Raw genomic sequence first — 27,020 nt, 5'->3', positions numbered from 1 at the left:
TTTGTCCGGGACATCAGTCCACCCAAGGGACAAAACGCCTGATACCAGAGATCTCTGCCCTAATGGAGCAGAGTCAGTCAATACAAAGAACTGGGGTATGGGACACCTTGTAGGGACTGCATGCAGTCAAAACCCTAATATTAACCATTGCTCAGCCACTGGCTACCACAGACAGTCTGTGACCTCTAACCGGTCATGTAAGTGTAATTGCATCAGGCCCCTCCACTGCCCAGATCAGAACGACTTCTTTATTGTATTTGATGCAATGAGAATAAAAAGTCAGAAATAGCAGCTTGGATCTTGTGCGCCAGCCCTCGATGCATTGCCATGTGCCCTAGTGCAAGAAACGCTCTAGATTTAACCCTACATCTACCTGCCAGCACACCACCTTACGGGGTGTACAAGACGGACTTAACCTCTCCATACAGTCTAAATTCATGAGGTTTTTTTTTTTTTTTTGCTCGCAGGTAAATGAAACACTGAAGCAAAAAGTCAGCAGTGTAACAGCCCAAAGTTTTTTTTTTTTTTCTTTGATGTTTGCAACGGAAAAATAAGAAAGAAATGCGGCAAAAAAAGTTGGTGTTTCTCTGTAAATGTGCAGCGACGAGAAGTCTCAAGCGTGGTTGCAGGAATCGGAGACGTCAGCCACGCTTTAATCCATGACACATAGCAAATACGACAACAACTCCAAGCGGCCCCTCGCACGCAGTCACATGTGTGTGAACCTCGCCGCTGCTCTTCAGCTGTTACCACCACAGTCTTCCAGCAGATGACGCTGCTCCCTCCTTCTGGGGGCTCACTATGCGCTCGACCCTTCGAGAAGCAGGATACACATAGTTCATTAATGAGACATGAGACTGGACAAGCAGGGGGTGCGCAATGCATTTCCATCACCCGTTATCAATACCCTGGAAAAATAGGCCGCCATGAAACTGGTCACTGACTCTTCAGCAGCTCGCTCTGCGCTCGGGAGGCATCCATAGATCTATATTTCTGATTAAATATATGTGTATTTATAATATATATTTATAGATATAGAAAAAAAAAAACCTTAAATCTGACATTTCCCATTTTCAATGTGAAAACGGGGAAATGTATTGCAACTCGGAAAAAACGCTTTCCTTTTGACATTGGGATGGGGGGCCAATAGATTTTCTCTTTTATAGATGGAGTGTGTATGTTCTGTACTCCCCTTCTGCATCACTCCCTTATGGTAGGTCTGTGCCCCGTCTGGCTACAGTGTGCATAAGGGGGCTCCATGTTGTCGGCCAGCTGTAGGGGAGGGGGAATCGAAGCTGGAGCGGTAATGTCAAGCAGGAAAAAAAAACTAAATAAAATTAAAACAAGAAAAACCCAGCGGATTAAAATAAAACCGGCGTACAAAGAGGGGGCACCACTCCACGCAGCATTGCTTTAACGCTCATACATTCTCCTCAGAGTCTCTGACAGAACAGTAACCGCAGGCGTCCGCGCGGACGGCTCCGTTCTGTCCGTGTGGTGGCGGCGGGTCGAGGTTGGGGCTTCTGTCACCGGAATTCATAGATCGGGGCGCTGTGTTCCGGGACGTGGGTCAGGTTTAATGACTGATACCTGCAAGGAGAAAATATGTTGTTATAATAAGCAACGTGAGCATTGGAATGTTTTTGTCAAACAGCTGGGGATTTGTTACACTTGCACCTAGTGTGCACTGTAAACTAAAGTGTAGAATCCTGTTACAATGTATCGGTCTACAGTCCTACAGTGTGAACTGAAAACAATTGTAACAAACTGCACACAGCGGACTGATTGTTACAGTTTGCTACAATGTAACAGCTCAGGCTTCATGAGAGTCTAGAATCTAGCTCACGCTGCACTGACTAGAGTGGATACTAGGGTTGTCCTACCATTAAATAACATCCCTTAGGCACAAGATATGTAGAACATGCTGATCTGGTGTTATCACATGTTGTTAGCACCAATCGGAGATGCAGGGAAAAATGTGTCCTAGTCACGCTCAATCTGATGCTTCATTCTTTGCTTCAGTGATTATGTGTTTTCAGCATCTTCATTTGTATTTGTATTTACATGCACTTACAGCAAACAGATCTTAAAGGGAACCTGTCACAAATACAGCTAGTGACAGGTCCCCTTGAAGCCCTATTAGAGAACACCTACCAGTATTCAGCACATCATGTGACCAGGGTGATATCATCTAAGGTCCTTTTACATCAGCAACGTCTACCCCATGTATGTAACTCATCGACAAGGAGTATGGGGAAGAGTAGAAGCCCATAGAGGCTGCCGTGATTTAGTGGGATCCGATACATACATAGGGATGACGTTGCAGATGTAACAGGGCCTAAGTGTTTAATGAAACAGAGCTCTCTCTCAATGTTCCACACGGCAGCATGCCCTGGCAGTGAGGCCTGTCAATCAAGTACATTGAGTCGGGGCAGTGCAAGCAAACACTGAATACGCAGGGCCACTTTGGACCCAGGAGAGTTGCTTATAAATTTACAAACTTTTTGTGACATTGCAGCCATGGAACTATTAAGGGATAAGGGCAATGCTTTTTAATCATAGTTTGTAATTAAGTAATTATTCTGGATGGGTTAATTTCCATGGCAGGTTCTCTTTAAAGAGGATGAAATGGAAGCAAAAATATGCAGAACTGAGTCACATAAACTGCACAAGGTGTCTAGTATACGTCAGAGCGCCCTAGGGTGCCTTCATATGACACGTCAAGTATTGCAACAACGGAGGTAGAACAGCGCCTTCTAGTGGGCAAAGCACAGGAAAAAAAAAAAACCTGCTGCGCTGCAGGAGCGAGCCAGAAATAACACAGAGCGCGGCAGTCCTCACCATTCTGAGCTCCGGTGATAATAATAACCCTCTATGGAGGCCGCTGACTTCTGGAAGCAAATGTAGTAGAAGCCGGCAAAGGAAGCGCCGCTGATGTCCTTGATGGTGTGATCCGGCACCAGGAACTGTTCCTGCAGAGGAGAGAACCCTGTAAATCCTGCAATGATCTAAATAACACAACCCCTTCCGCCCCGCATAGGGCATATGGAGATGGGGTGGCTATAGATAACGCACCTTCCACCTCATGAAGACGTAGTCTCCCGCCTTCAGTTCCTCAAATCCAAAATCATCGGAATTGAAGGTCTTTGCGTACTGATAGAAAGCCTGAAACTTGCCCTGCGGAGAGATACGGGGGTCAGTGCCCTGGTGGTGGTGTGGGGGATAGTAGACAAGAGACCCCAGCCCTATACTTACCCAGTGCTTTCTGTCCACATCCTCATCCGCGTCCCACTTTCTCGTTAGGAAAGGATGTTTTCTACTAATTATCTCCCCTTCAAAGAAGGTGGTGAGGGTCGGGTATTCCTAGAAAGATGGGAGAGAGATAAGACCGTAATAGAAGGCAAAATCCGGATGTTCCACCCATCACTCCATTAGGGAGGGGGAATAGGACCACAGGTCTAATCAAACAGAGGTGACCCTATCAGTGGCATCATCAAAAAATAGCATTTTATCCCCTCTCCTATGGAAAATCCCTTTAAAGAGTATAAAAATAAACCATTTAAGGGATGAAGTCCTGATAGCATCACAGAAAGCAGCAGGTGCTGCACCATCATGAAAGCCATGTTTTGGTAAACCTAGAAACCCCTTTAATCCATGACCATAGAGAAACTACAATTCCCATCATGCACCTACTGCAGGGTGGAAGTTGGAGCCTTGCATCACGTGAGATGGTGGTGATTGATCCCCTCCTCTATGAACCATTTACAACCTATAGGTAAAATTTATGACATCCATTTGGCTGCTGCCTGTTCACCCCCCCCCCCGTGGGACGCCAAGTAATGGGTTTCCATGGATACAGAGAACAGCGGTAATGGGGCTTCAGGACCACTTACCTCAGTAAGGCCTTTAATCTTCAAGTATCCACACAGATAAGCATTTTCCATGTCCACGTGCTGGGGAGGAGAGGGAGAGATGTTAATGTGTGCTCTTACAGCTCCATCTAAGGTTGATGCGTCCAGAACCCCATGACAACACTTCCTGCTACTTTTACTGCGCCCTATAATAAGTAGTGTTGCAAGTTTTATACAGATTATTTTCTTTCCTACTGTACCCAAAATCTCAGCCTGCGGTCAGTGAACAAGAACAATCCTGTTAATAGCCAGAGGCCAAAAACTTTGTTCAGACCCAATACCTACAGCTAAGGGTATGTGACTTCTGTATCGATCTAGCTGATACTCTATAATGAGATCTGCTGCACTAACCAATCAGCTGATAAGTTTTGTTACAATGTGTCAGTCCAGACGGTTTAGAGTGAAGTGTTATTCTCTAGTCACAGGAGCTGATTGTTGCATGACTAAGGCTGGAGCACAATGGCCGCCATGTATCACAGATCAGGTGACCCCCTCCCCTCTTTCCGGTCAGGTCTGGAGTAATGTATAAATCTATAACCATGAGCAGCAGAGGGTCGGTGTGAGGACATCTTCGCCGGGGGATCACATGAGGACAAGCGCAATCATCAATGTTCAGGAAGAGATGCTGTAACCAATAGGGGGGGGGATGGCAGCATTTACACTTTACTGACCCTTCATACTTAGCAATCACTGCAAAGGTTAGCCTGACGCAAGGCCACAACAAGGGGTCCCCACCCATCCCAGACTACACCATCTATACCTGTGTATAAGGGGATTCCAGACTGGCCCCTGGAGAAATCAGTAAGAGGTATATGGCACCCGCTTATCACCCTATAGCAGTGATGGCGAACCTATGGCACTGGTGCCAGAGGTGGCACTCAGAGCCCTTTCTGTGGGCACTCAGGCCATCACCAGAGATGACTCCAGGTATCTTCCTGCAGTCCCAGACAGCCCAGGACTTGCTGTGCACAGAGTTATTTTAAAGTGACAGCGCTACCTGGGACTATTTTCTGCTTTATTGGTGTCCTCGGTGCTGGTATCAATGAAAACTGTGACAGAGCAGGGAGTATAAATCAAATTAAATTTCTGTGTTGGCACTTTGTGATAAATAAGTGGGTCTATGTTGTAGTTTGGGCACTCTGTTTCTAAAAGGTTTGCCATCACTGCCCTATAGCATCGGCATAGATCTTTTATTTAGAGGGACCACCCATAGCCTTTGTAATACGGTCTGTAGTCAGTATCTGAGAATTGATGGGTAGTAGAGGAGGCCTGTTGTCAGTATATGGGGGCATCTGGTGAGTTTATGGTCCATATAGAGGAGTATAGAAAGAGCTTAAGGGGCTATGGACAGTGCAGGGGGTCTGATCAGTATGTATGGTTATATGGGGGCCATGTGCAGTACAGGGGGGGGGTCTATGGCGACAACATAAGGATATACTGGGGTCTATGATCAATATACAAGGATATACAGGGGCCATGGCAGTACAGTGGGGTCTATGATCAGTATATAGATATATGGGGACTATGATCAGTACAGGGGTCCATATGGGGGTATATATATGGGGGTCTGATCAGTATAAGTATATATGGGGGGGGGGCATGGGCAGTACAAGGGGGATCTATGATCGATATATAAGGGGTTATGGGCAGCATATGAGGATATATGGGGGCTCATGGGCAGTACAAGGAGGGGGGTCTATGATCCACATATAAGGCTAGATGAAGGGTCATGGGCAGTATGAGGGGAGCTATGATCAGTATGAGATATGGGGGCTATGGACAGTGCAGGGGGTCTATGATCAGAACGTAAGGTTATAGGGGGGCCATGGCCAGTACAGGGGGGTCTATGGTGACGATATATGGGGGCCATGGGCAGTACAGGGGGGTCTATGGTGACGATATAAGGATATATGGGGGCCATGGGCAGTACAGGGGGGTCTATGGTGACGATATAAGGATATATGGGGGCCATGGCCAGTACAGGGGGGGTCTATGGTGACAATATATGGGGCCATGGGCAGTACAGGGGGGTCTATGGTGACGATATAAGGATATATGGGGGCCATGGGCAGTACAGGGGGGTCTATGGTGACGATATAAGGATATATTGGGGCCATGGGCAGTACAGGGGGGTCTATGGTGACGATATAAGGATATATGGGGGCCATGGGCAGTACAGGGGGGTCTATGGTGACGATATAAGGATATATGGGGCCATGGGCAGTACAGGGGGGTCTATGGTGACGATATTAGGATATATTGGGGCCACGGGCAGTACAGGGGGGTCTATGGTGACGATATAAGGATATATGGGGGCCATGGGCAGTACAGGGGGGGTCTATGGTGACGATATAAGGATATATGGGGGCCATGGGCAGTACAGGGGGGTCTATGGTGACGATATTAGGATATATTGGGGCCATGGGCAGTATGAGGGGGATCTATGATCTGTATATAAGGATATATGAAGGCTCATGGGCAGTATGAGGGGAGCTATGATCAGTATGAGGATATATGGTGTCTATGGTCAGTATATAAGGATATATGGGGGACACATTGGGGCTCACACATCCTCCCATGCTGCGGGCGGCCGCTTAGGGGCGCTGTCCTCCCCCCAGGTGCTGGCAGTAGCCGGTATGTGAGGCGTCTATGGCCACCCCGGGGCTCACCTGCAGCACCACCTCCACATCGTACGAGTTGCCTTTGCTCTTCTGGTGCCCCCGGAACTTGGAGCCGCTGTACAGGAGGGTGGTGGCCACCCCGGGCTGCTGCGTGTTGATGGGAGGTGGCGGGATGAGGGACGCTGAGCCGGAGGCCGTGCTGCAGGCCTCGGTGCGGACCGGCATGTCCTGTGCCGGTCCCCCCGCCGCTGGGCACAGCTCGTCCCGCAGGGCTCGGCCGCTTCTCCGCTCCCGGCCTGAGCGCCTGGGCCTCTCCACAAGCCAGCGCGCCGATTGGCAAACGGACGCCCCGCCCTTACTAGTACTGACGCTGCCATTGGCCGAGGCACTGAACGTGGAACGCCGGGAGATGTAGTCTTCGTGTCCTGAAGAGGAGGCTGTGATTGGTTGGAGGATGGACGTGACGTAGGAGGACAAACCAGGGTCAACAATATGGCTGCGCCCAGAGGATGAAGTGCTGGATCGTGTGATAGAATATGGAGCTTATGTGATTCACCCTGGAGGAGGTTCATATCCCAGGCTGCGTTCTAAGACCAGGTATCTGTCAGGAGTCACTTCTGTATCACTCCCCACTGCCAGAGGCAAGATCTCTGCTTGCTGTCAATGAATGAAATCCATCCAGGGACAGGCTTAAAGGGGATTATCTTGTAGTTCTAATTGGAGATGAATGTCTGATCCCTGTGTCCCCACTGATTGGGGTCCCAGATCTAAAAATAGTGGCGGTAATGCCTCCCGCTTCATGTCAGGTGACCAGAGATGCCTTTAAGGGGTTTGTCCATAAAAGAAAATGATCAAATTTCAATCCCCTAGTGATGTTTACACAATAAATATCATTGTGAACCCCTTACTTTACAATTGTATTGAGTTTTAGCTACTATCACTCAGTGATGTTCAGTGTAAAATTCCAGGGTTTCTAAAGAGAACGCTTAATGATCCCTCTGTGCTACGAGATGCTTTGAGATGACAATGTGCTTAGATTATCAGGGTACAGGTTTGTCTACACTTTTATTTAGCTTCTGACCATTCACTAGTATCTGACACATAGAAATAGAGATGAGACAGGTCAGAGATGAGACAGGTCAGAGATGAGACAGGTCAGAGATGAGACAGGTCAGAGATGAGACAGGTCAGAGATGAGACAGGTCAGAGATGAGACAGGTCAGAGATGAGACAATGAGATCCATGAGATGGATATAACACACCTCAACATTTCAGGATATTGTAAAATGTGATGTGTGAACCTAAGACTCCTGATCTAAAGGCGAGCAATGAGCTTGATCTATTGGAGGGAGGATATTTCAGCCCGATAGCTTCAATAGTAACGTTCATCTTTACTATATAGAGGATACAGCTTTATGTGCCGGTACCTATAGACGTATAGAAGTATCTTATATATACGGTCATATAGAGATCCTTCCATATACTATTACTTGATAACTGTAGAGAAGAACATTGCTATTGAAAATTCACCCTCTAACACGAAGTAAGGTTGGGGTTCACCTCGCTCTGTTGTTGCCTTCTGTGTCAAGAGTTTTGGGTTCACATTCCCCTTAGACATGTCTTGGGAGTAGTATGAGAGTGCCTGGAGTCACATCTCCTGACATAGAAGGGAGGGGGAGTATTTACTTCTGTGTCTAGAGAACATACTCCTTTACCTACATGGTGAGCTTGTGACTCCTTTCACTATGGTGCAGTCTATTCTATCCGGAGTCTTGGATTCAAACCCCCATCAGATATATTGTAAAAAAACTTGAAATATGGAGAGACACAAAGAATGAAGGGGGAACAATACCGTCAGTTTTGGAGAAAATCTTCCTGTCCAGAAAGACATCCCCTTTAAGGACCCGAGAAGTACAATATCAGTTTAAGACTTAATATTTTTTGCTGTTTTTGTTTTTAGGTTTTCTTAAAGTAACTGCCAAGACCTAGTAAGGATGTTGCCGAGCCTCCATCGTATGCTGTGCACACGGCCGGTGGTGCTAGGTAGTGGCCTGTGTCGGGGGCTATGCTCCCTGGAGACCACCTTCATACAGAAGAGATATTATGCCCCTCCTACTGGTGAGAACAGGGATTACTATACAGTTGGATATATGACACGTACGTGGTAGTTCTTAAAAGATGCAATCTATTTCCTTGTTTTTGTGTTCCAGAAAGGAAGAAGTTTTATCAGAATGTCAGCATTGCTCAAGGCGAAGGTGAGATGTTCATGTCTTAGATATATTTAGTTGTTATCTGTTTCTGGGAAAGCTGTGTGTGTCGCTGGCAATATGGCAACCACTGGGACTGGCGATAGGCGTTCCCAAAGTCCATACTGTAGTGATAAAAATATTAAAGGAAATCTACCACTGAAAAAAACATTAAAAAAACCTACAAATACTCACCTCCGCTCCTCTTTATCTCGATCCCCGCACTGTCCTCCGCAGGTCTTGACATGGCGGTATCACCTCGAAGAGAAACTTAGAATTAGCAGTATGGAGCACTTCGGGCCACTACTTATGTTCACCCTCGCTACCATTTTAACTCCATGTCAGTCTAAATTCTGCACCAGTTATTTTCTTAATCTACTTTCAAATAATGATAAGATCTCCACCTGCTGATCCAGAGCCCCAAATCACAGCTACATGATATAATTCTATACTGCCTGCAGTCACCACTAGAGGGAGCTCACTGCAGACTGCCCATGTACGGAATTTAATAGTATGTAGTAGTATGATGGGAGCTCCACCTAGTGCTCACATCACTGGGTAGATGATTGGGAACTTAAAACAAAGTTGTAACTGCACAAGATTTATCTATTTTGGGATCCAGTAATGGATTTACTTTGACAGAGCAAATATGGTGTTCAAAATCCTAGGAAAATTCAGGGGGGTATTATAAGAAAGATCAGAGACCAGGGTGACATAAGTTCTCACTCCTGGGTGTCTTCAGGAGACTCTATACTGGGGGACCCCACATTCTCTGGGATTCCCACTGTTCTAATCATGTGGAATAACAGGGAAAATATTAGAAGATTAGTGATCTGACATCATTGTGTTTTTCTGTGTTACTTTCAGGAGGATATGAGATCAACCTGGATCACAGGAAGCTGAAGACTCCCCAAGGAAAGCTCTTCACAGTCCCCAGCGAACCCTTAGCTATAGCCGTGGCGACCGAGTGGGACTCCCAACGTGACACCATCAAATTCTTCACAATGCACCTGGTAATAATAATTCTATCTATCTAATATGTATGTTTGTATCTATTTCTCGCATGTCTATCTATTACATATTCCGTTCTGTAGACCACGCTGTGTAACACGGCTCTAGATAACCCGACACAAAGGAATAAGGAGCAGCTCATTAAATCCTCATTGAAGTTCCTCGATACAGACACAGTTTGGTGAGTTCCTCAAGATCATCACACTCCTCTCCTTTTATGTACCTCCCTTTAGTCTCCATTTGCCTCTTCCCTGCAGGACACGACATGCAGCCCAGTCCTGACTACCATCACAACTGGACCGGCCACTATCTCAGATAGTATCAGCACACACCTTAAATGCTCTGTGCAGCAGATAACCTTGTTCTTCTCCCCTCTTGCGTCCATTTACTTTGTCATAGCCAAAAGATTCAGACACCCATCTCCTTCAATACTATGTGCTGCCGCAGTACACTTCCCTGGCTTCCATAAACTCATGATTGCCGCCCCATGCTGCTATATAAAGACAAATCATTTTATTCTCCCTAGTTACAGAGTAGAGGAGCCCCCTGGACTTGTGGAGCTGCAGACAAACGAATGGGACCCTGTACTGAAATGGGCTGAGAACAGGTGAGAAGGCGCAATGTTCTGTGGTCATGATATACAGCAGTGTCCAGTCTATACATTTCTAACTTGGTTCTGCTCATCAGATACGACGTTGTGATTGGTTCGTCTACCAGCATCATGGGACCGGATATTCCAGACAAGACTAGAGACGTGTTTCACCGGCATCTGGCCTCCTACAATTCCTGGTCATTACTAGGTCAGTGCAGCAGGGGGCGCTGTGTGATGTCTGCATGAAGCATTGGCCTGTGTGTATCTGACCCAATGTTGTTCTCCTCAGGTATTGAGTTCATGATCACTCAGCTGAAGTCCTTCATACTCAGCATGTGCCTAGTGGACCGATTCCTGACTGTGCAGAAGGCTGTGCTGCTGTCCCGCCTGGAGGAGGAGTATCAGGTGAGGGACCCATAGAGCTGTGGCTGCTGGGGGTTGTAGTCTGGTAGAGATCAGAACCATTTGATACTACTCAGACAGAACATAAGTCTCTGAGCCGTGCCAAGGGGCTACAATCCACAGTGGCTTTGGATCTTTATCTGATTCATAGAATGGATGTAAAAGTACATTTTCTGCCCCGTAATGTGTTGGATGTTTAACCCATTTATTTCCTTGTTCTCAGATCCAGCACTGGGGAAGTGTGGAATGGGCCCATGACTACGACCTGCAGGAGATACAGGCCCGCACGGCCGCAGGCACTCTGTTTGTCCATCTCTGTTCTTCAAGCTCCACGTCTAAACACAAGCTGCTACAGGACTGACCCCAATAATATATATTATTACAACCCTCCTCATAGTTTCATAGTTTATACGGTTGAAAAAAGACACTTGTCCATCAAGTTCAACCGAGGAAGGGTAGGGATTGGATGAGGAAAGAACTCATAAGAAAGAACTCCCCTCCCTAAGAGAACAAAAACAGAACAGTTCCCAAAAGTCCTCATATAAAATCCCCTACACTTGTGTGTATGCAGCTCCAGTGCAGAACAATGGGGCAAATTTACTTACCTGGTCCTGTCGCGATCCCGGATTCGGACGGTCCGACGAAGATGAAGTCCGGCGCGATTCATGTAGCTTATGCGCCCGTGTTCCTGCATCCGTCGCTTCTGTGCCGAGGTCAGCCAGAGTTCACCTTCTTCTTCCCGGTGCTTGGAAGTGCGTGTCTTGCGACATAATTCGAAATGTTAAATCCTGCGCGTAGTAAGAATCCGCCGGGTTGTCCGACGGCCCACCCCCGATTTATGTCGCGCGCAAGCCAGCGCCGATGCACCAAAATCCAATTGCGTGTGCCAAAATCCCCTGTTAAATCTGGCGCAAAACAGAAATGCGCTCTGCGGACCCTTAATAAATGCGCCCCAATGTGTCTTAATGAGCTCTGTGTAGTCAGCTGTCCACTTCCTATTCAGAACATGTAGTAACTTAAAGGAAATCTACCATTTGATTTTATGTATTATGAACCAAACATACCTTGAGAATTCTGTAGCTACACTGATGCAGAAACATGTCTTGTTTATTTGAGTGGTTTGGCTGAAAAAAACAATTATAACATTCAGGACCTTGGGAAAGCTGGATTGCCTTCTTACATTACACAGAGCTTCCTGACCTGTCCAGACAGGAATAATCAACCTGAGGGTTCATTCACATGGCCGTCTGCGGGGACGTACATGCGGCCGCAAATTTGCGGGCAAAACATGTGTGGCACCGATCCATGCCGCACATCGCAAAAAGATAGAGCATGCTTTATCTTTCTGTGAGTGTGCGGCCGTGCGCCGCTGTTTTCTATGGAGGGAGGAGGGGCCACCTCCTATCCAGCACACAGCGGTATGCCCGTACGCTGGGCATACCACGTGTGAATTCATACTGAGCTGGATGACTCCTACACAGCAGCTTGTGGATGGTGCAGCGGTTGATTACTTCTGCCTGTCAGACACAACACCGTGATTACATAATTCATTGGAACAGAGCATAACTCATGTAAGAGGAGAAGCGCCGGGGGCTGGGGCACAGAGCGACAAAGCTTTATTATTATAATTTTATAATTGTATTTTCAGCAAAGGCTTTCAGCACAAGGAATAAACAAGATATGTTACTGCATCAGCGTAGCTACAGCATTCTCAAGGTATGTTTGGATCGTAATGCATAAAATCAAATAGTAGATTTTCTTTAAACCCCAATCCTACTGATTGTAGTCTGCAACCATAGAAATCTGCATAGGAGCTGCATGCACAAACAGGTAGGAAATAGTTAATGAAACTATAGATCGCATTACTTTATTTTTTTTACTACAGCTTGATTCGGCAATGAAGAATTTTTGTGGCTGTAAAAATGATATTAAAGTCATTTCATTTGTTTATTCTTTTTTTATAAGTTAAAAAATAACAAATGTGTAAAGGGTTAAAATGTCACATGTTATTTGTGTGATCCTTTCTTGCTATGTACAAAGGAAGTAAAGGGATAGAAGAAGAGGATTTCCAATAGTTATCATTCTGTACATACGTAGCTGCAAGTACACATCACACAAGTCTGATGATCATTGGTCACTCTATAAGTTATCAGGGCTTAAAGGGAACCTGTCAGCAGGTGATCATACAGAGAGATGTGCAATCAGACCTTTGTATATGTTGTTAGTAGCAGCAGGACTGTGGATTTATATTCCAGGATTGTAGCTCTGGGGGCATGTCCTCACACTGTTATGCTCTCTGACGTGAAGTGCTCCATATCCCCTTTGCTCTATTTAAGATCTGCAGTTGGCTACAGCAGCCATGCCGAGTAGAGGGGTGGAATTGTGAAGCAGCTCATTACAGAGAGCACAGCAGTGTGAGGACACCCCCCACCCCCAGTACAATCCTGGTATATAAATCCATATATCACAGTCCCGCTGCTACTAACAACATACACATTTTCAGAGACAATAACTAACACTGTCTGTAGAGAGAACAGCAGTATAGGCACACACCCCCCACAGCTACAATCCTGGAATGTAAAGTCATATATGACAGTCCTGCTGCTACTAACATACAGAAATGTCTGATTACACATCTCTCCAGGGACAATACATAACACTGGCTGCATGATCACACCTGCTGACTCATCCCCTTTAAAGGAGAACGACCTTCTGTGATCAAATCACTGGGATAATCTGAGTGTCCCAGATTGCTGGCTCATGTGCATGGAGCTTTCCTGCAATTTGCACAGTAGGCGTTGGGGGGCGCCGCTGTGCAGGACAAAGAAGACGTAGTGTTCAATCTCTTCATTCTGTATGTTAGTGGAGGACCATTAGGCCGCCGCCCACCAATCATAAAGCAATGACATATCCTCACAAATAAGATTTATATAAAATACTTCCAGAAGTTTCTGATCTGCTTGGTTTGGCCAAGGTAATTTTGCGCAGCTGCCATCTTCACTAGAATCTCATATTTGTTCATGAACATCAAGGTTGTCCAGCTCGTCCCTCAGGTGATCGATGTATGTGTTGATCTCTGCGACCCGCTTCCGATTTCTCTGCAGTTCATCCCTATGGACCTGAAAAGGAGGTAAAACCTGAGTCCCTATTGGTCCCTGACATCATCATGGTGTTGTCACATGACAGATTCCTGGATGAACCTGCTGGGTGATGAAATCACGTGACCACTCCATGGTGACATCAGCAACAAGATAAATGGGGTTGCCTGCAATATCGTACACGGCCTGTAGACAGGTGTGGCGCTGTTAGGCTGCGATAGATTCCCCACATGAGCCCTAAGATCAAGGTCTCACCTTCTGTATGAGGTTTGTGGCCCAGTTGTTGATCTTGGTGACCAGTTCATCTTCTCGGTTGTCGATTTTCAGCATGTGGATGTCATGGGAAGCACTGACCGCGTTTATGATTGTATCTTTGTCTACAAATAACTATCAGGAAGGGAGAGATTAGTCAGCAGGAGAAGGGCTCCACCATGCTTTACACTGCAGCAAGGATTCAACAGATCAATTAAAACATTGTTATCTCCAACCCAGGACTCTCCAGTGTCTGCAAAGCTGAAACTCCCAGTATGGATGTGGCAGTCAGAGCATGCTGGGAGTTGTAGTCTTGCAGCAACTGGTTCAGAGACCAGTCAAATGAGTACTTACTGCCCGTAGGTCGTCTGTCATGTCCTCATCCATCTCCCCCTTCAGCACTCTCTCCAGCAGGTTGATGCACAGCTCCAGGAGCTTCTCATGATGCTGGTTCTCCAGGTCTCGGATCTGAGCCATTGTACAGGAAGGGGTTAAGGCAGCAGTGTTGCGAGTGATTGACATGAGGGTCTCCCAACTGCACCCTGACTGTAGATGATCAGGGTGTTGAATGTCTAGATCCTTCGATCTCATGTAATTAAAGCTGCTGCCAGAGAAGCCTCAGCTATTCCCTTCTCCCCATAGAGGGCACATGCATACTGAGGGGAACAGAGCCTGCATGTGCATGAGGAGATCCGGAGAGATAGCTGTGGCCCAAATGCTCACGTGGTCAACGACTGCAGCAGATCTCCAAGCAGATGGCCAAGCATGCATGTATTCTGAATAAGGAGAAGGGAATAACTTGATGGTAGACTCCTCTAGCAGCGTCTTATTTCCCTTGAGAACAAAGGAATGGGCGGCTGAAATTAAATCCCAATATCTAAGTAATTGGGGAATTGCGTTTTCAGCAAACTGTAAAGAAAAATTATGCAATATTCATGTCTAAGATCCTCTTGGGTTTTTTTTAAATTATAAGGGAAATATGATATAATACTACAATATAATATGATATAATATAGTACTACGATATAATATTACCGGTATATAATACTGCAATTTAATATAATACTATAATATGATAAAATATAATATAGTACTATAATATAATATAATACTGCAACATAACATAAGTATAGTTTGATATATAACGATGGCCATGTACAGAAAGGATATAGTCCCTGCACAGTTTCCAGGAATGAAGACACCAGCTCTCCGATATTTCTTTCATATTCCTTAATGATTTCCTGAAAGGAGGAAAATGTAAAGGTGACCCCCGACCCCAAACCCTAAAAAAATCTCAATTTGTGATATTTTTTCAACTGTTCAACTTCTCTGCCAAATCTTTTCTTATTAAATATATATGGATTTTCTAGAATTGTGGAGCACATTTTCTTAGGATTCTGGAATATACTGCTCCTCTGTTACTCCTCCGGGAAATGTTTTTGGAATTGGGCATTGTTATATTCTCTGTGAAAAGGGTGGGACACGGAACAGTCTGACTCCCTGTTCCTGTCCGACTCCTCGCCATCCCTGTTCAATGTGATTCAGATGTGATTTGAAAGTGGTAACTCCCAGTTGTGAATTTATCCAGCTATTTCCAGGAGGAATAATAGAGGGACGAAACAAAACAGTTCAGGGTGTTTATATCTCAGAGTTTTGATGGCTCATCCTCTTACCTCCAGCTGATCCACCAGTTGTATCTCCAGGTTCAGCAGCGCGTCCATGAGCTGCGCCACGTCCTGACTGTACTGCAGGGACTTTGCATCCAGAATCTGCTGCTCTGTGATCTGGGAGAGCTCATACAGCAGCTGGAGAGAGAAGGGAATCCATGTGACACTGTGTAGCCTGTGCAGTAATAATTAGTAACTATACTGTATAGCGTTGTCTCCATTCACTGACAGCAAGTAGAGGACTTGAAAATGATAAGAAAGTGAAGCTCAAAGTCTATAAGGAAATGTGGCTCCTCACACTCTGGATGGTTTTTTTACCTCACCGTTCTTTGAGTCAAATTCCTGGATTTTCTTGGCTCCTGCCTCCTGGTTCTCTGTCACTGCTTCCTGCAGACATTCGTTGAATACCGCCATCTCTGCTTCTCTCTTCTCATGGTGCTTGAGACCGTACTCAAATATAGTCTGACATACTTCAGTGCACTTACTCCTGAAAGTGAGGTGCAGGCTAAGGAACAACACGAGTACTAGTACCATGGGGTCAGGGGACAACTCCATACTGTGCCACACTGCTATACTGTGCCCTGATAATACTACACTGCTATACTGTGCCCACATAATACTACACTACTATACTGTGCCCAGATAATAATACACTGCTATAGTGTGCCCATGTAATACTACACGGCTGTACAGTGCCCAGATATACTGTACTACACTGCTATACAGTGCCCACATAATACTACACTGCTATACAGTGCCCAGATATACTGTACTACACTGCTATACAGTGCCCACATAATACTACACTGCTATACAGTGCCCACATAATACTGTACTACACTGCTATACTGTGCCCACATAATACTACACTGCTATACAGTGCCCACATAATACTGTACTACACTGCTATACTGTGCCCACATAATACTACACTGCTATACAGTGCCCAGATACACTGTACTACACTGCTATACAGTGCCCACATAATACTACACTGCTATACAGTGCCCACATAATACTGTACTACACTGCTATACTGTGCCCACATAATACTACACTGCTATACAGTGCCCAGATATACTGTACTACACTGCTATACAGTGCCCACATAATACTACACTGCTATACAGTGCCCACATAATACTGTACCACACTGCTATACTGTGCCCACATAATACTACACTGCTATACAGTGCCCACATAATACTACACTGCTATACTGTGCCCAGAAGATACTGTACTACACTGCTATACTGTGCCCAGAAGATACTGTACTACACTGCTATACTGTGCCCACATAATACTACACTGCTATACAGTGCCCACATAATACTGTACTACACTGCTATACTGTGCCCACATAATACTACACTGCTATACAGTGCCCAGATATACTGTACTACACTGCTATACTGTGCCCAGAAGATACTGTACTACACTGCTATACTGTGCCCACATAATACTACACTGCTATACAGTGCCCACATAATACTGTACTACACTGCTATACAGTGCCCACATAATACTACACTGCTATACTGTGCCCAGAAGATACTGTACTACACTGCTATACTGTGCCCAGAAGATACTGTACTACACTGCTATACTGTGCCCACATAATACTACACTGCTATACAGTGCCCACATAATACTGTACTACACTGCTATACTGTGCCCACATAATACTACACTGCTATACAGTGCCCAGATATACTGTACTACACTGCTATACTGTGCCCAGAAGATACTGTACTACACTGCTATACTGTGCCCACATAATACTACACTGCTATACAGTGCCCACATAATACTGTACTACACTGCTATACTGTGCCCACATAATACTACACTGCTATACAGTGCCCAGATATACTGTACTACACTGCTATACTGTGCCCACATAATACTACACTGCTATACAGTGCCCACATAATACTGTACTACACTGCTATACTGTGCCCACATAATACTACACTGCTATACAGTGCCCACATAATACTACACTGCTATACTGTGCCCAGAAGATACTGTACTACACTGCTATACTGTGCCCAGAAGATACTGTACTACACTGCTATACTGTGCCCACATAATACTACACTGCTATACAGTGCCCACATAATACTGTACTACACTGCTATACTGTGCCCACATAATACTACACTGCTATACAGTGCCCAGATATACTGTACTACACTGCTATACTGTGCCCAGAAGATACTGTACTACACTGCTATACTGTGCCCACATAATACTACACTGCTATACAGTGCCCACATAATACTGTACTACACTGCTATACTGTGCCCACATAATACTACACTGCTATACAGTGCCCAGATAATACTGTACTACACTGCTATACTGTGCCCAGAAGATACTGTACTACACTGCTATACTGTGCCCACATAATACTACACTGCTATACAGTGCCCACATAATACTGTACTACACTGCTATACTGTGCCCACATAATACTACACTGCTATACAGTGCCCAGATATACTGTACTACACTGCTATACTGTGCCCACATAATACTACACTGCTATACAGTGCCCACATAATACTGTACTACACTGCTATACTGTGCCCACATAATACTACACTGCTATACAGTGCCCACATAATACTACACTGCTATACAGTGCCCAGATATACTGTACTACACTGCTATACTGTGCCCAGAAGATACTGTACAACACTGCTATACAGTGCCCACATAATACTACACTGCTATACAGTGCCCACATAATACTGTACTACACTGCTATACTGTGCCCACATAATACTACACTGCTATACAGTGCCCACATAATACTACACTGCTATACTGTGCCCAGATAATACTGTACTACACTGCTATACTGTGCCCAGAAGATACTGTACTACACTGCTATACTGTGCCCAGAAGATACTGTACTACACTGCTATACTGTGCCCAGATATACTGTACTACACTGCTATACTGTGCCCAGATATACTGTACTACACTGCTATACTGTGCCCAGATATACTGTACTACACTGCTATACTGTGCCCAGATATACTGTACTACACTGCTATACTGTGCCCAGAAGATACTGTACTACACTGCTATACTGTGCCCAGATAATTCCATAATAATGTATATAGTTTACAAATAACATGTTTGATTTACACACTTTTCCCTGAAAGAACCATCTCAATACTGATAAACAGTGCCCACATACTACACAAGATAACACAATACTTAATTTAAGTGCTGCCATAATTACCCCAAGTAATGACAAAATTATATGAAGGATTACCAGAAGAAACAGCGCCCATGATACAGTCATATCATTCCCAGATAATGCTGCCATGTAATGCCCAAACAATCATCGGAATATACACAATACTCTTGAAACAGTGCAGATAATACCGCCATATTGTTCCTAGAATACACCACCAAATAGTGTCCAAGTACTTTGCAGGATACTTTGACATTAAAGGGGTTATCCGGGTTTAAAAATCTTTTTATGGCCGGGCTGGGGAGGGATAGTTAAACATAATAAACATGGACTTACCTCCTCCGGCGGCGCCGATGTCCCGCGCCGCGGTCACTTCGATCCGTGCCTTTGTAAACAAACAGGGGCACGGAAGCCGCGCACAGGGAGCTTCTGGTCCGCGTTGTGGACGGCTCCTCCCATCTGTCCCTATCTCTCAGCGTTGTAAGCGCTGGGAGATGGTGCGCATGGGAGCATCCGGCCGGCCGGAAGCTCTCTGTGCGCCGGCACACGGAGAAGACGGGCCACGGCGCGGGACATCGGCAACACCGGAGGAGGTAAGTACATGTTTATTATGTTTAAATAGCCCTCCCCAGCCCGGCCATAAAAAATTTTTTAAACCCGGATAACCCCTTTAAAGCGAACCAACCAGAATATTATCAGGCAGTGTAACACCTTCTAGTTTGTTTCTTTTATGGTCCAGTTTGGTCGCATCATCCAGAAAATTAACTTTGAAGTGAGATGTAAATTGGTTTTAGAAAGTCAAGGAGGCGGAGATTTTAACACTGAAGTTAAGGCGGGGGCTCTGAACATCTCCTCTGTGATTGACCTGGCGCATCGGACTTCAGGAGATCTGGATGCAGGACCATCAATCACAGTGCAGTGGGCTTTCTAAGGAAAGAGAGCTTGACTTCAGTGTTAAAATCTCCACCTCCTTGACTTTATACAACCAATTTACATCTCACTTCAAAGTAGATTTTCTGGATAATGTGTCATGGAAGAAACAGGATCTAGAAGGTGTTACACTCACAACGCACTGGTAGTGGTTTATTAGGTCAACTTCTGCTGACAGGTTCCCTTTAAAGAACCATGTGGCGCCCTCTGGTACTGAAGGGTTCTACCTGTGTATTATCAGTATGTTATGAAAGGATATGAATCCATAAGTTCAGCCACAGCGGGGAGAGACGAGAGTCGGGTTCCCTCCATATCCTCCGTGTACAGACTCTCAAACAGGTGGGGGCCGTTCAGATACTCCACGTAGGCGACCTGGGGATATGGAGGGTCAGAGGTTATAGAGGGGGCACATAACACGTCCCCATGACCTGTATGTGCATCCATAGTCTGACAGTCATACTGCATGTTCATGGACCTGGAGGGGGGAGTACTTGGGGGAGAGGCAGGATGTGTGACCCCTCAGTCCCAGTCTGTATAATTTGGGGTTACCTTGTGACTGTCCAGCTCTCGCTGACGCTTCTCCTCTTCTTCGCGCTTCACTCTCTCCAGGGTCTCGTTGTGATTCAGCTCCTCGATAGAATACTGGTACCTCACGTTAGCGATGTCCCTCTAGGACACAAGAAGGGGGGGATTGTTAGGAAACTTAAAGGGGATGTCGGCATTACACAATCTCTTGTAAGAAGGGTGATCACAGAGTATCCCCCTGCTGGGAGCTCCAATGATAAGCAAAATATGGATTTATATTACAGCTACAAGTGCACTTGGGAAGTGCTCCTCACACTGCTGTGCTCTGTGCACTGAGCAGCTCCATAGTCCTTCTGTCTGCATAAAAACTGTAGCAGGCATTTAGTCAAATACTACAGAAGTCACTTTAAGCAGAGGGGAGGGGCCGTAGCTATCTCAGGGATGCAGGGATCTCAGAGCACAGCAGTGTGAAAACAGCGCTCAGTCCAAACCTAAAATATATATCTGTATATCACAGTCCTGCTGCTACTATTAACATACACAAAGTCATGGTTACACAACTCTCCACGGTCAATAAATAACACTGCCTGCAGAGAACATATAGCACAGAAGTGTGAGGACACTCCCCCACTGCTACAATCCTGGAATATAAATCTATATATCACAGTCCTGCTGCTACTTATAACATACACAAAGGTCTGACTACACATCTCTCCAGGGTCGATACATAACCCTAACTACAGAAAGCACAGAAAACAGCAGTGTGGGTACACCCCCTTCCTGCTACAATCCTCAAATTTAAATTTAGATTTCACAGTCCTGCTGCTACTAACAAATAATAATAATAATAATCTTTATTTATATAGTGCCATCAAATTCCGTAGCGCTTTACAAATCAAAGGTCTGATTAGACATTTCTCCAGGGACAATACCCAATACTGACCACACAGAGCACAGCAGTGTGAGGACACATCTCAGAAGCTACAATCCTTGAATATAAGTCCCTGTAACTTCATGCAATGAGACCTCAGCTCTAGAAGCCTTTGAGATTTCATTGTCTATCATGCGGTCTGCTATATTAATGTATTGTCAGGTGGGTCTCCTTAAAGGGGTGGTCCATGCAGTATACATACAATATTCTCATCTACGAGTCTGAAGTCCAGGTACACGAGGTCCGGCAGGTGAGCCGCCACAAATAACTTATATTGGTCGTCTTCAGATAGTGGGTTTCCTGACAGGTTTAGGGTCCGCAGCTGCTTGAATCTCCGCAAGTAGATGAGCTGGAGAACAATAAATTGACACTGATCAGGTGCCAAGTTTTCCATCAAGTTTTATTGATATATTTACACATGTTAAAAGTTAAAGAAAAATTAAAATAAGGCTGCTCTCTTCCAGGAACAGCGCCACAACTATTCACAGGTTGTGTCTGGTATTGCAGCTCGAGCCAACTGATTGTTATAGAACAGTGATGGTGAACCTTTGTAAGGCAGAGTGCCCAAACTACAACCAAAATCCACTTATTTACCATGAAGTGCCAACATGGCATTTTAAGCAGTAACGTATTGCTACCTGTTGTTCCACATCTTTCAATCGTATCGGCCCCCTAAGGCCATCAATACAGTTGAAAGAAGGAGGGCAAATTCAGATTCTCATTATAGCTTCTCTCCAGGGTCTCTCTGCAGAGGAAGAATGGTGGGTCCAGAATGAGGACCTTGAAAGTATTGCAGTTCTGTCAGCACCTTCTCACTTTCCCCGCAGTTCCAAACAGCCAATATCTTAAGTTGCCTGGGAGTGCAGGAAGATTTGGTGGATTTGGTCCTATTTGGTGAATTCTGTCCTGGGGTGAAGGCCTGGGTGCCCACAGAAATGGCTCCGAGTGCCACTTCTGGCACCCGTGCCATAGGTTCGCCATCACTGTTATAGAATAAGCTTCAAAACACTAACAGTGGACAAGTCTGGCGCTGGAGAAGAGCGGCCATGTTCTTCCAATCATGAACATTGAATCAGTCAGAACAATTATTAGATGTTCTTGAAAATATAGTATTATAGTTCTTCGTGACATACAAGTGAAGGGGTTTTCTGGCACTTCAGACAATTCCCATACCCATTCCACAATTTCTGTTTATAACACCCTAACCCTACACCAATCACTTTACAATGGATAAAGCTCCATCCACTGTATAATGGTTGTACTGGGGTACTGCAGCTCTTCTCATGCTCAATGCAATGGGAGATGTGCCCTAATACGCGCCTAAGCATGGACACTATACAATGAAAAGCCTTCTATTTCCAACTCTATATATAAGTTCTGGAATAGCTTACTCAGTGTAGGTTTTGGGGGTTGGACCCCTTTGATTTCCATCCTTAGGATACACCATTAGATGTCAGTCTTTGAAAAACCCCTTTAATACTCTACAATAACACTGGTACCCAAGTGAATTAGGAGCTCATTGTCTCCAGACCCGGAGTGCCGCCTTACATTTTCCAGCGAGGTCAGGTTGTTGTTTCCCATGGACAGCACCTGCAGGTTCTTCAGGCCGTCCATGTTCTCCAGGGCTGAGATGCGGTTGTTGTACAGGCTGAGATCCTCCAGCTTAGTGAGTGCACTCAGGCCTTCGATCACCTCGATGTTGTTGAATGACAGGTCTGTAAGAAGTCACAGGCTGAGTGATCAGTACCTAATACCACCATGACAGTGACCCTGGCTATGAATACTGATCATCAGGCAACTACTGGAAGAATGGAAATACCCATTGTGGGGGAGATTTGTCATTAGGCGGCTCCTAATGCAAAATACAACAATGCAGTTATGCTGCGCAAACTAATAACCAACACAGAGCAAATTTAAAATGCTAAATGTGGCCCTCTGTGCATATGTACTTACCAATTTGTACCTATATGTACTTACCTATTGGACTGATACACAGCTCCTTTAGTGGCCATGCTGGGGTACTGCAGCTAAGTTTGCATGTTCCATGTAATGTCTTCCTTTGGTGTGTCACACCCCAAGAAATCTGATTTACCTACTCTGAGGATACCTAACCTCAGGGGTGTACATACATCAAAGTCGAGGGCCTGGCACAGTCTTTGCCCATCAGCTTCTAGTTACACCACTGCCTAACCTAAATCTTTATCCCAGAAAATCCCTTCAATCCAGGATCACTAGGGTTCTAATACCAAATATGTTGGATCATAGGATATCAAGAAACTCTATAAAATATCTCATACTTTAGCTGTGTGCTGATTAAATCTTCCGGATTACTGGATGTCAGATTATAGGAATGTGATTGTCCTTGTCTTCTACAGTAGAATGGTGATCATGTGCTGTACCTACACGTACAGTATATACAGGAAATGTACAGCCCCTCTATACTCACCGAGCCAAACCAAGTGGACCAGTGTGTCCAGGCCCTGGATCTTCTCGATGATGTTGTTGTCCAGCTGTAGCTTGGTCAGACTATGGAACTGCCATAGATTATCTATCTTCAGGATGTCTGAGGAATCAGAATAAGTAGAGCTGTCACTCACCATGGCATTAGTAGGGGCCCAGGCTATATGAGGTTTATACAGCGAGGCCCCAGAGGAGGCTACAGGCATCATATTATTGAGTTTTCCCAACCTGACTGCTAGGACCCTCAGCCATCAAGAAAGTTCCTTGTGTGAATGCAGCGGCAGTACAATGTGTGATCAGTGTTATAGTCTTATTGAAGGGGTTTCATGAATCTATAAAATGTAATGATCAATCCTCAAGGGGGTTGTGCAATAATCGACACAGGTCCCCTACAGTAGCTTGTCCTGCAGAAGTGTATGCAGCACAGACCGTGCCCAAAACGGACATTGTGCGTCTGCACACGGTAATATTAACAGAACTTTGAATAAGGAAATTCAATTTCTAGGAAGCGTTGGGATGATTTTTTCTCTTGGTACAGAATGTAAGCAGCCCTTTACATGTATCCTGTTCTTCTGATTGCTGGGAGTCCCAGTTATCAGAAAATTCTGGATAAAGGATCCACATTATCATCAATATCAGTGTCTGACCCCTGCAACTGATTAAAGGGGGCAAACAGAACTGCAGCCTATACCAGGTACAGGTCATAGATCTCAGGTCTTGCCTTAGTGATACGATCGCTTCAATCAGCTAATCAATGGCTATTCCGGGTACTAACCCCTTAGGATATGATAATAAAGGTCCATTCTAATCATAGGCCATCAATATAAAAAAATCCATTTAAAGTTCACCTGTCACCAGATTTACCCCATTAAACTATCAGCCCCCTCTGGTAGGTATAAAATATCCTTTCTAGAATTCCTTCTTTTATGTTAAATCTCACCCATTTACCTATATAATAAAATCTCCTTCAAAGTCATGTGAGAATAATCAGAGAAGAGTCATATTCAGAGGCAGCAGTAGGAGGGTCACTTCAGATAATAATAATAATCTTTATATATATGGCGCCATCATATTCCATAGCGCTTTACACTTCAGACTACTTATCTTAGGTTCTCTAGTACCTACTCACATGCTGCTGCTGTCTTGTAAAGATAAGAATCTCATCTTTCTGATTACATCAGGCTTGTGATTCTGTGATCTCCAGAACCGGAGATAACGGCAGTAAGCAACCTCTAATCTGTGTGCGCTATATAAAGAGTTATTATTATTATAGCAGGAAATGCGGGCTGCAAATAAAAATCCAATTCACGCCTTTTAATTGACTGTCTGCATCTCTGGTTATATAAAAAGGAATGTTTCTAGGTCCTACAAAAATTATTAAAATATAGGGGTACCTGAATGGTCACTCCACCTGAAGCCTCTACACTTGACTCATCTCATGAGCAGAGAAGTGTCATATTTGCCTGACTTTTTATGGGATTTTATGAGATTTTACATAAATGAGGGAGTTCTAGTAAGGACATTTCATCCCCGACCTGAGGGGGTAAACTCTGGAGACAGGTTCCCTTTAAGGATCCTCACACCTTAGATCCAAAGCACATTGCATGAGGCATAACTTTCCTACTTTTGAAATCAAGGCGTAAGCTAGTGATGTCCTTAAGGTTGACGCCCTCCATCTTGGCGATGCGTCCGGCTTCCCCGCGTGGACCCTGTTCCTCCACAGCGCTCCTCAGCATCTCATCATCTATCACGTTTGGCTCTGCTGTGTCGTACATGGCGCTTGGCTTTGGCTTCTTTCTTAAAGGGAAAGAGTACAAGAAGTAAGAAGGATGTGCTAGGGGGATGCATCTATTCACTGACAGCAAGCAGAGATCTCGACAATTACGTGATAAGGGAATGAGTCTATTCACTGACAGCAAGCAGAGATCTCAACAATTATGTGATAGGGGATGAGTCTATTCTCTGACAGCAAGCAGAGATCTCAACAATTATGTGATAGGCCCGCAGCGATGGCGAACCTTTTAGCGGCCGAGTGCCCAAAAAGACACCCAAAACCCCCCTTATTTATCGCGAGGTGCCGACCAAAAATTAAAGCAGTAACTTACTGCTCCCTTTTTTTCAACAATTATAATGGCCTCCTGTGGACAGCAACAGAAAGATGAAAATATTGCATCATTTTAGCTGCTCTGTAGACCTGTAGGGGCCAGCAGGAGGTCCCCCAAAGATAATTCGGCCCTGTCTATTCATTCTCCCTCTTCCTACAGTCCCAAGTAGTGAAGTAAGTGTCAAAATCTGACTGAAAGCAGCATCTTTTAAGTTGCTTGGAACTGCAGGAAGATACTTCGAGTCCGGTCTGGTGTGCAGGGGCGATGGCCTGGGTGCCCACAGAAAGGGCTCTGAGTGCCGCCTCTGGCACCCGTGCCATAGGTTCGCCACCACTGTGATAGGGGATGAATCTATTCACTGACACTAAGCAGAGATCTCAACAATTATGTGATAGGGGATGAGTCTATTCACTGACAGCAAGCAGAGATCTCAACAAATTCAAGATGTAGTAAGAAGTAGCAAAATCGGTAACTTTTATTCATTTCACTCTCCCTTACTACAGAGAGTGGTCAGGATTGTTGGTACTTATAGTTCCACAACCACTGGACCATCCCAATGGATGGTATAATATAACAATTCATTCATTCATAACTTACTACATATCCTATAGCATAATGTCTACAAATGTAAGAAAATAGCAGAAAAAATACACAATATCCTTGTTATTACCTGCCGGCCCGGAGAATTAGCAGAGCGTTTTCTAGTTGCTAAGGGAAACGGCCCACGTGATTTAAAGTGACCAATGAATAGGCTAGTAATGTCAAGAACGTTCTTACTGATAAAGATTTATTATTCAACATGAAGGACGTCAGAGGAAGGTGGGCATTCATCGTGACCAAGCAATGTCAGGCGCCATTAGCCAATCAGACCCGATGGGCGGGTTCTGTCCCTGTCATGTACAGGAGGCGGGATAAGACAATATTTAGGGCAGTTTATGGTTATATTTAATTGGTTGTTTCTCCTGTATATCAAAATGACGGACTGGCGTATTGTCCACTAGAATGTCAGTGATGTTCGTTTAGGCTTTGGATGGGCGGGTTGTTTAGTTGACAGACTG

At 45.0% G+C, this 27,020-nt stretch overlaps 3 protein-coding genes across 6 annotated transcripts; 1 reads left to right on the top strand and 2 right to left on the bottom strand.

The window, feature by feature from the left end:
* Positions 1 to 234: 234 nt before the first annotated feature.
* On the bottom strand, positions 235 to 6,912 carry GID4 (GID complex subunit 4 homolog). Of its 2 annotated transcripts, XR_011849263.1 has the most exons (7): positions 6,581 to 6,912; positions 3,894 to 3,953; positions 3,256 to 3,363; positions 3,076 to 3,177; positions 2,842 to 2,972; positions 1,382 to 1,590; positions 235 to 813 (listed from the first exon to the last, which is right to left on the bottom strand). XR_011849263.1 is itself a non-coding variant. In XM_072119878.1 (6 exons), the coding sequence occupies exons 1-6, from the start codon at positions 6,755 to 6,757 to the stop codon at positions 1,527 to 1,529; spliced, it is 642 nt and encodes a 213-aa protein (XP_071975979.1). In that variant the 5' UTR covers positions 6,758 to 6,912; the 3' UTR covers positions 235 to 1,526. The 2 variants fall into 2 exon arrangements, 1 of the variants encoding a protein (XP_071975979.1); XM_072119878.1 differs by having other exon boundaries at positions 235 to 1,590.
* Positions 6,913 to 6,971: 59 nt separating this feature from the next.
* ATPAF2 (ATP synthase mitochondrial F1 complex assembly factor 2) lies at positions 6,972 to 12,733 on the top strand. Of its 2 annotated transcripts, XM_072119877.1 has the most exons (10): positions 6,972 to 7,129; positions 8,493 to 8,650; positions 8,743 to 8,787; positions 9,646 to 9,791; positions 9,873 to 9,970; positions 10,316 to 10,396; positions 10,477 to 10,589; positions 10,671 to 10,786; positions 11,007 to 11,179; positions 11,268 to 12,733. In XM_072119877.1, exons 2-9 carry the CDS (start codon positions 8,527 to 8,529, stop codon positions 11,142 to 11,144), a joined length of 861 nt encoding a protein of 286 aa, XP_071975978.1. In that variant the 5' UTR covers positions 6,972 to 7,129; positions 8,493 to 8,526; the 3' UTR covers positions 11,145 to 11,179; positions 11,268 to 12,733. The 2 variants fall into 2 exon arrangements, with proteins under 2 accessions (XP_071975978.1, XP_071975977.1); XM_072119876.1 differs by having other exon boundaries at positions 11,007 to 12,733.
* Positions 12,420 to 26,917, bottom strand: DRC3 (dynein regulatory complex subunit 3). 2 transcript variants are annotated; one of them, XM_072119875.1, is made up of 13 exons: positions 26,633 to 26,917; positions 25,482 to 25,650; positions 23,844 to 23,960; positions 22,946 to 23,112; positions 21,600 to 21,746; positions 20,491 to 20,610; positions 20,202 to 20,313; positions 16,119 to 16,294; positions 15,807 to 15,938; positions 15,304 to 15,374; positions 14,488 to 14,611; positions 14,137 to 14,268; positions 12,420 to 13,902 (listed from the first exon to the last, which is right to left on the bottom strand). In XM_072119875.1, the coding sequence occupies exons 2-13, from the start codon at positions 25,630 to 25,632 to the stop codon at positions 13,792 to 13,794; spliced, it is 1,560 nt and encodes a 519-aa protein (XP_071975976.1). In that variant the 5' UTR covers positions 25,633 to 25,650; positions 26,633 to 26,917; the 3' UTR covers positions 12,420 to 13,791. The 2 variants fall into 2 exon arrangements, with proteins under 2 accessions (XP_071975976.1, XP_071975975.1); XM_072119874.1 differs by having other exon boundaries at positions 25,482 to 25,654; positions 26,633 to 26,915.
* Between the last annotated feature and the right edge of the window lie 103 nt (positions 26,918 to 27,020).

Source organism: Engystomops pustulosus, chromosome 8, assembly GCF_040894005.1.
Source record: "Engystomops pustulosus chromosome 8, aEngPut4.maternal, whole genome shotgun sequence".
Taxonomy (NCBI): Eukaryota; Metazoa; Chordata; class Amphibia; order Anura; family Leptodactylidae; genus Engystomops; species Engystomops pustulosus.
The sequence above is the reverse complement of the archived record's forward strand: the minus strand, read 5'-3'. Positions and strand labels throughout refer to the sequence as shown.

Excerpts from the sequence above, each read along its gene's own strand:
- GID4 (XM_072119878.1), bottom strand. The coding sequence starts at position 6,757 with ATGCCGGTCCGCACCGAGGCCTGCAGCACGGCCTCCGGCTCAGCGTCC. Across the intron at positions 2,973-3,075 it reads ACGTCTTCATGAGGTGGAAG|GAACAGTTCCTGGTGCCGGA; the intron begins GTGCGTTATCTA and ends TCTCCTCTGCAG. Across the intron at positions 1,591-2,841 it reads TATCACCGGAGCTCAGAATG|GTATCAGTCATTAAACCTGA; the intron begins GTGAGGACTGCC and ends TTCTCCTTGCAG.
- ATPAF2 (XM_072119877.1), top strand. The coding sequence starts at position 8,527 with ATGTTGCCGAGCCTCCATCGTATGCTGTGCACACGGCCGGTGGTGCTA. Across the intron at positions 10,397-10,476 it reads CTGAAATGGGCTGAGAACAG|ATACGACGTTGTGATTGGTT; the intron begins GTGAGAAGGCGC and ends TCTGCTCATCAG. Across the intron at positions 10,590-10,670 it reads CAATTCCTGGTCATTACTAG|GTATTGAGTTCATGATCACT; the intron begins GTCAGTGCAGCA and ends TGTTCTCCTCAG.
- DRC3 (XM_072119875.1), bottom strand. The coding sequence starts at position 25,632 with ATGTACGACACAGCAGAGCCAAACGTGATAGATGATGAGATGCTGAGG. Across the intron at positions 23,961-25,481 it reads CTTACGCCTTGATTTCAAAA|ACATCCTGAAGATAGATAAT; the intron begins GTAGGAAAGTTA and ends CTGATTCCTCAG. Across the intron at positions 20,611-21,599 it reads GACTCGTAGATGAGAATATT|AGGGACATCGCTAACGTGAG; the intron begins GTATGTATACTG and ends CTTGTGTCCTAG.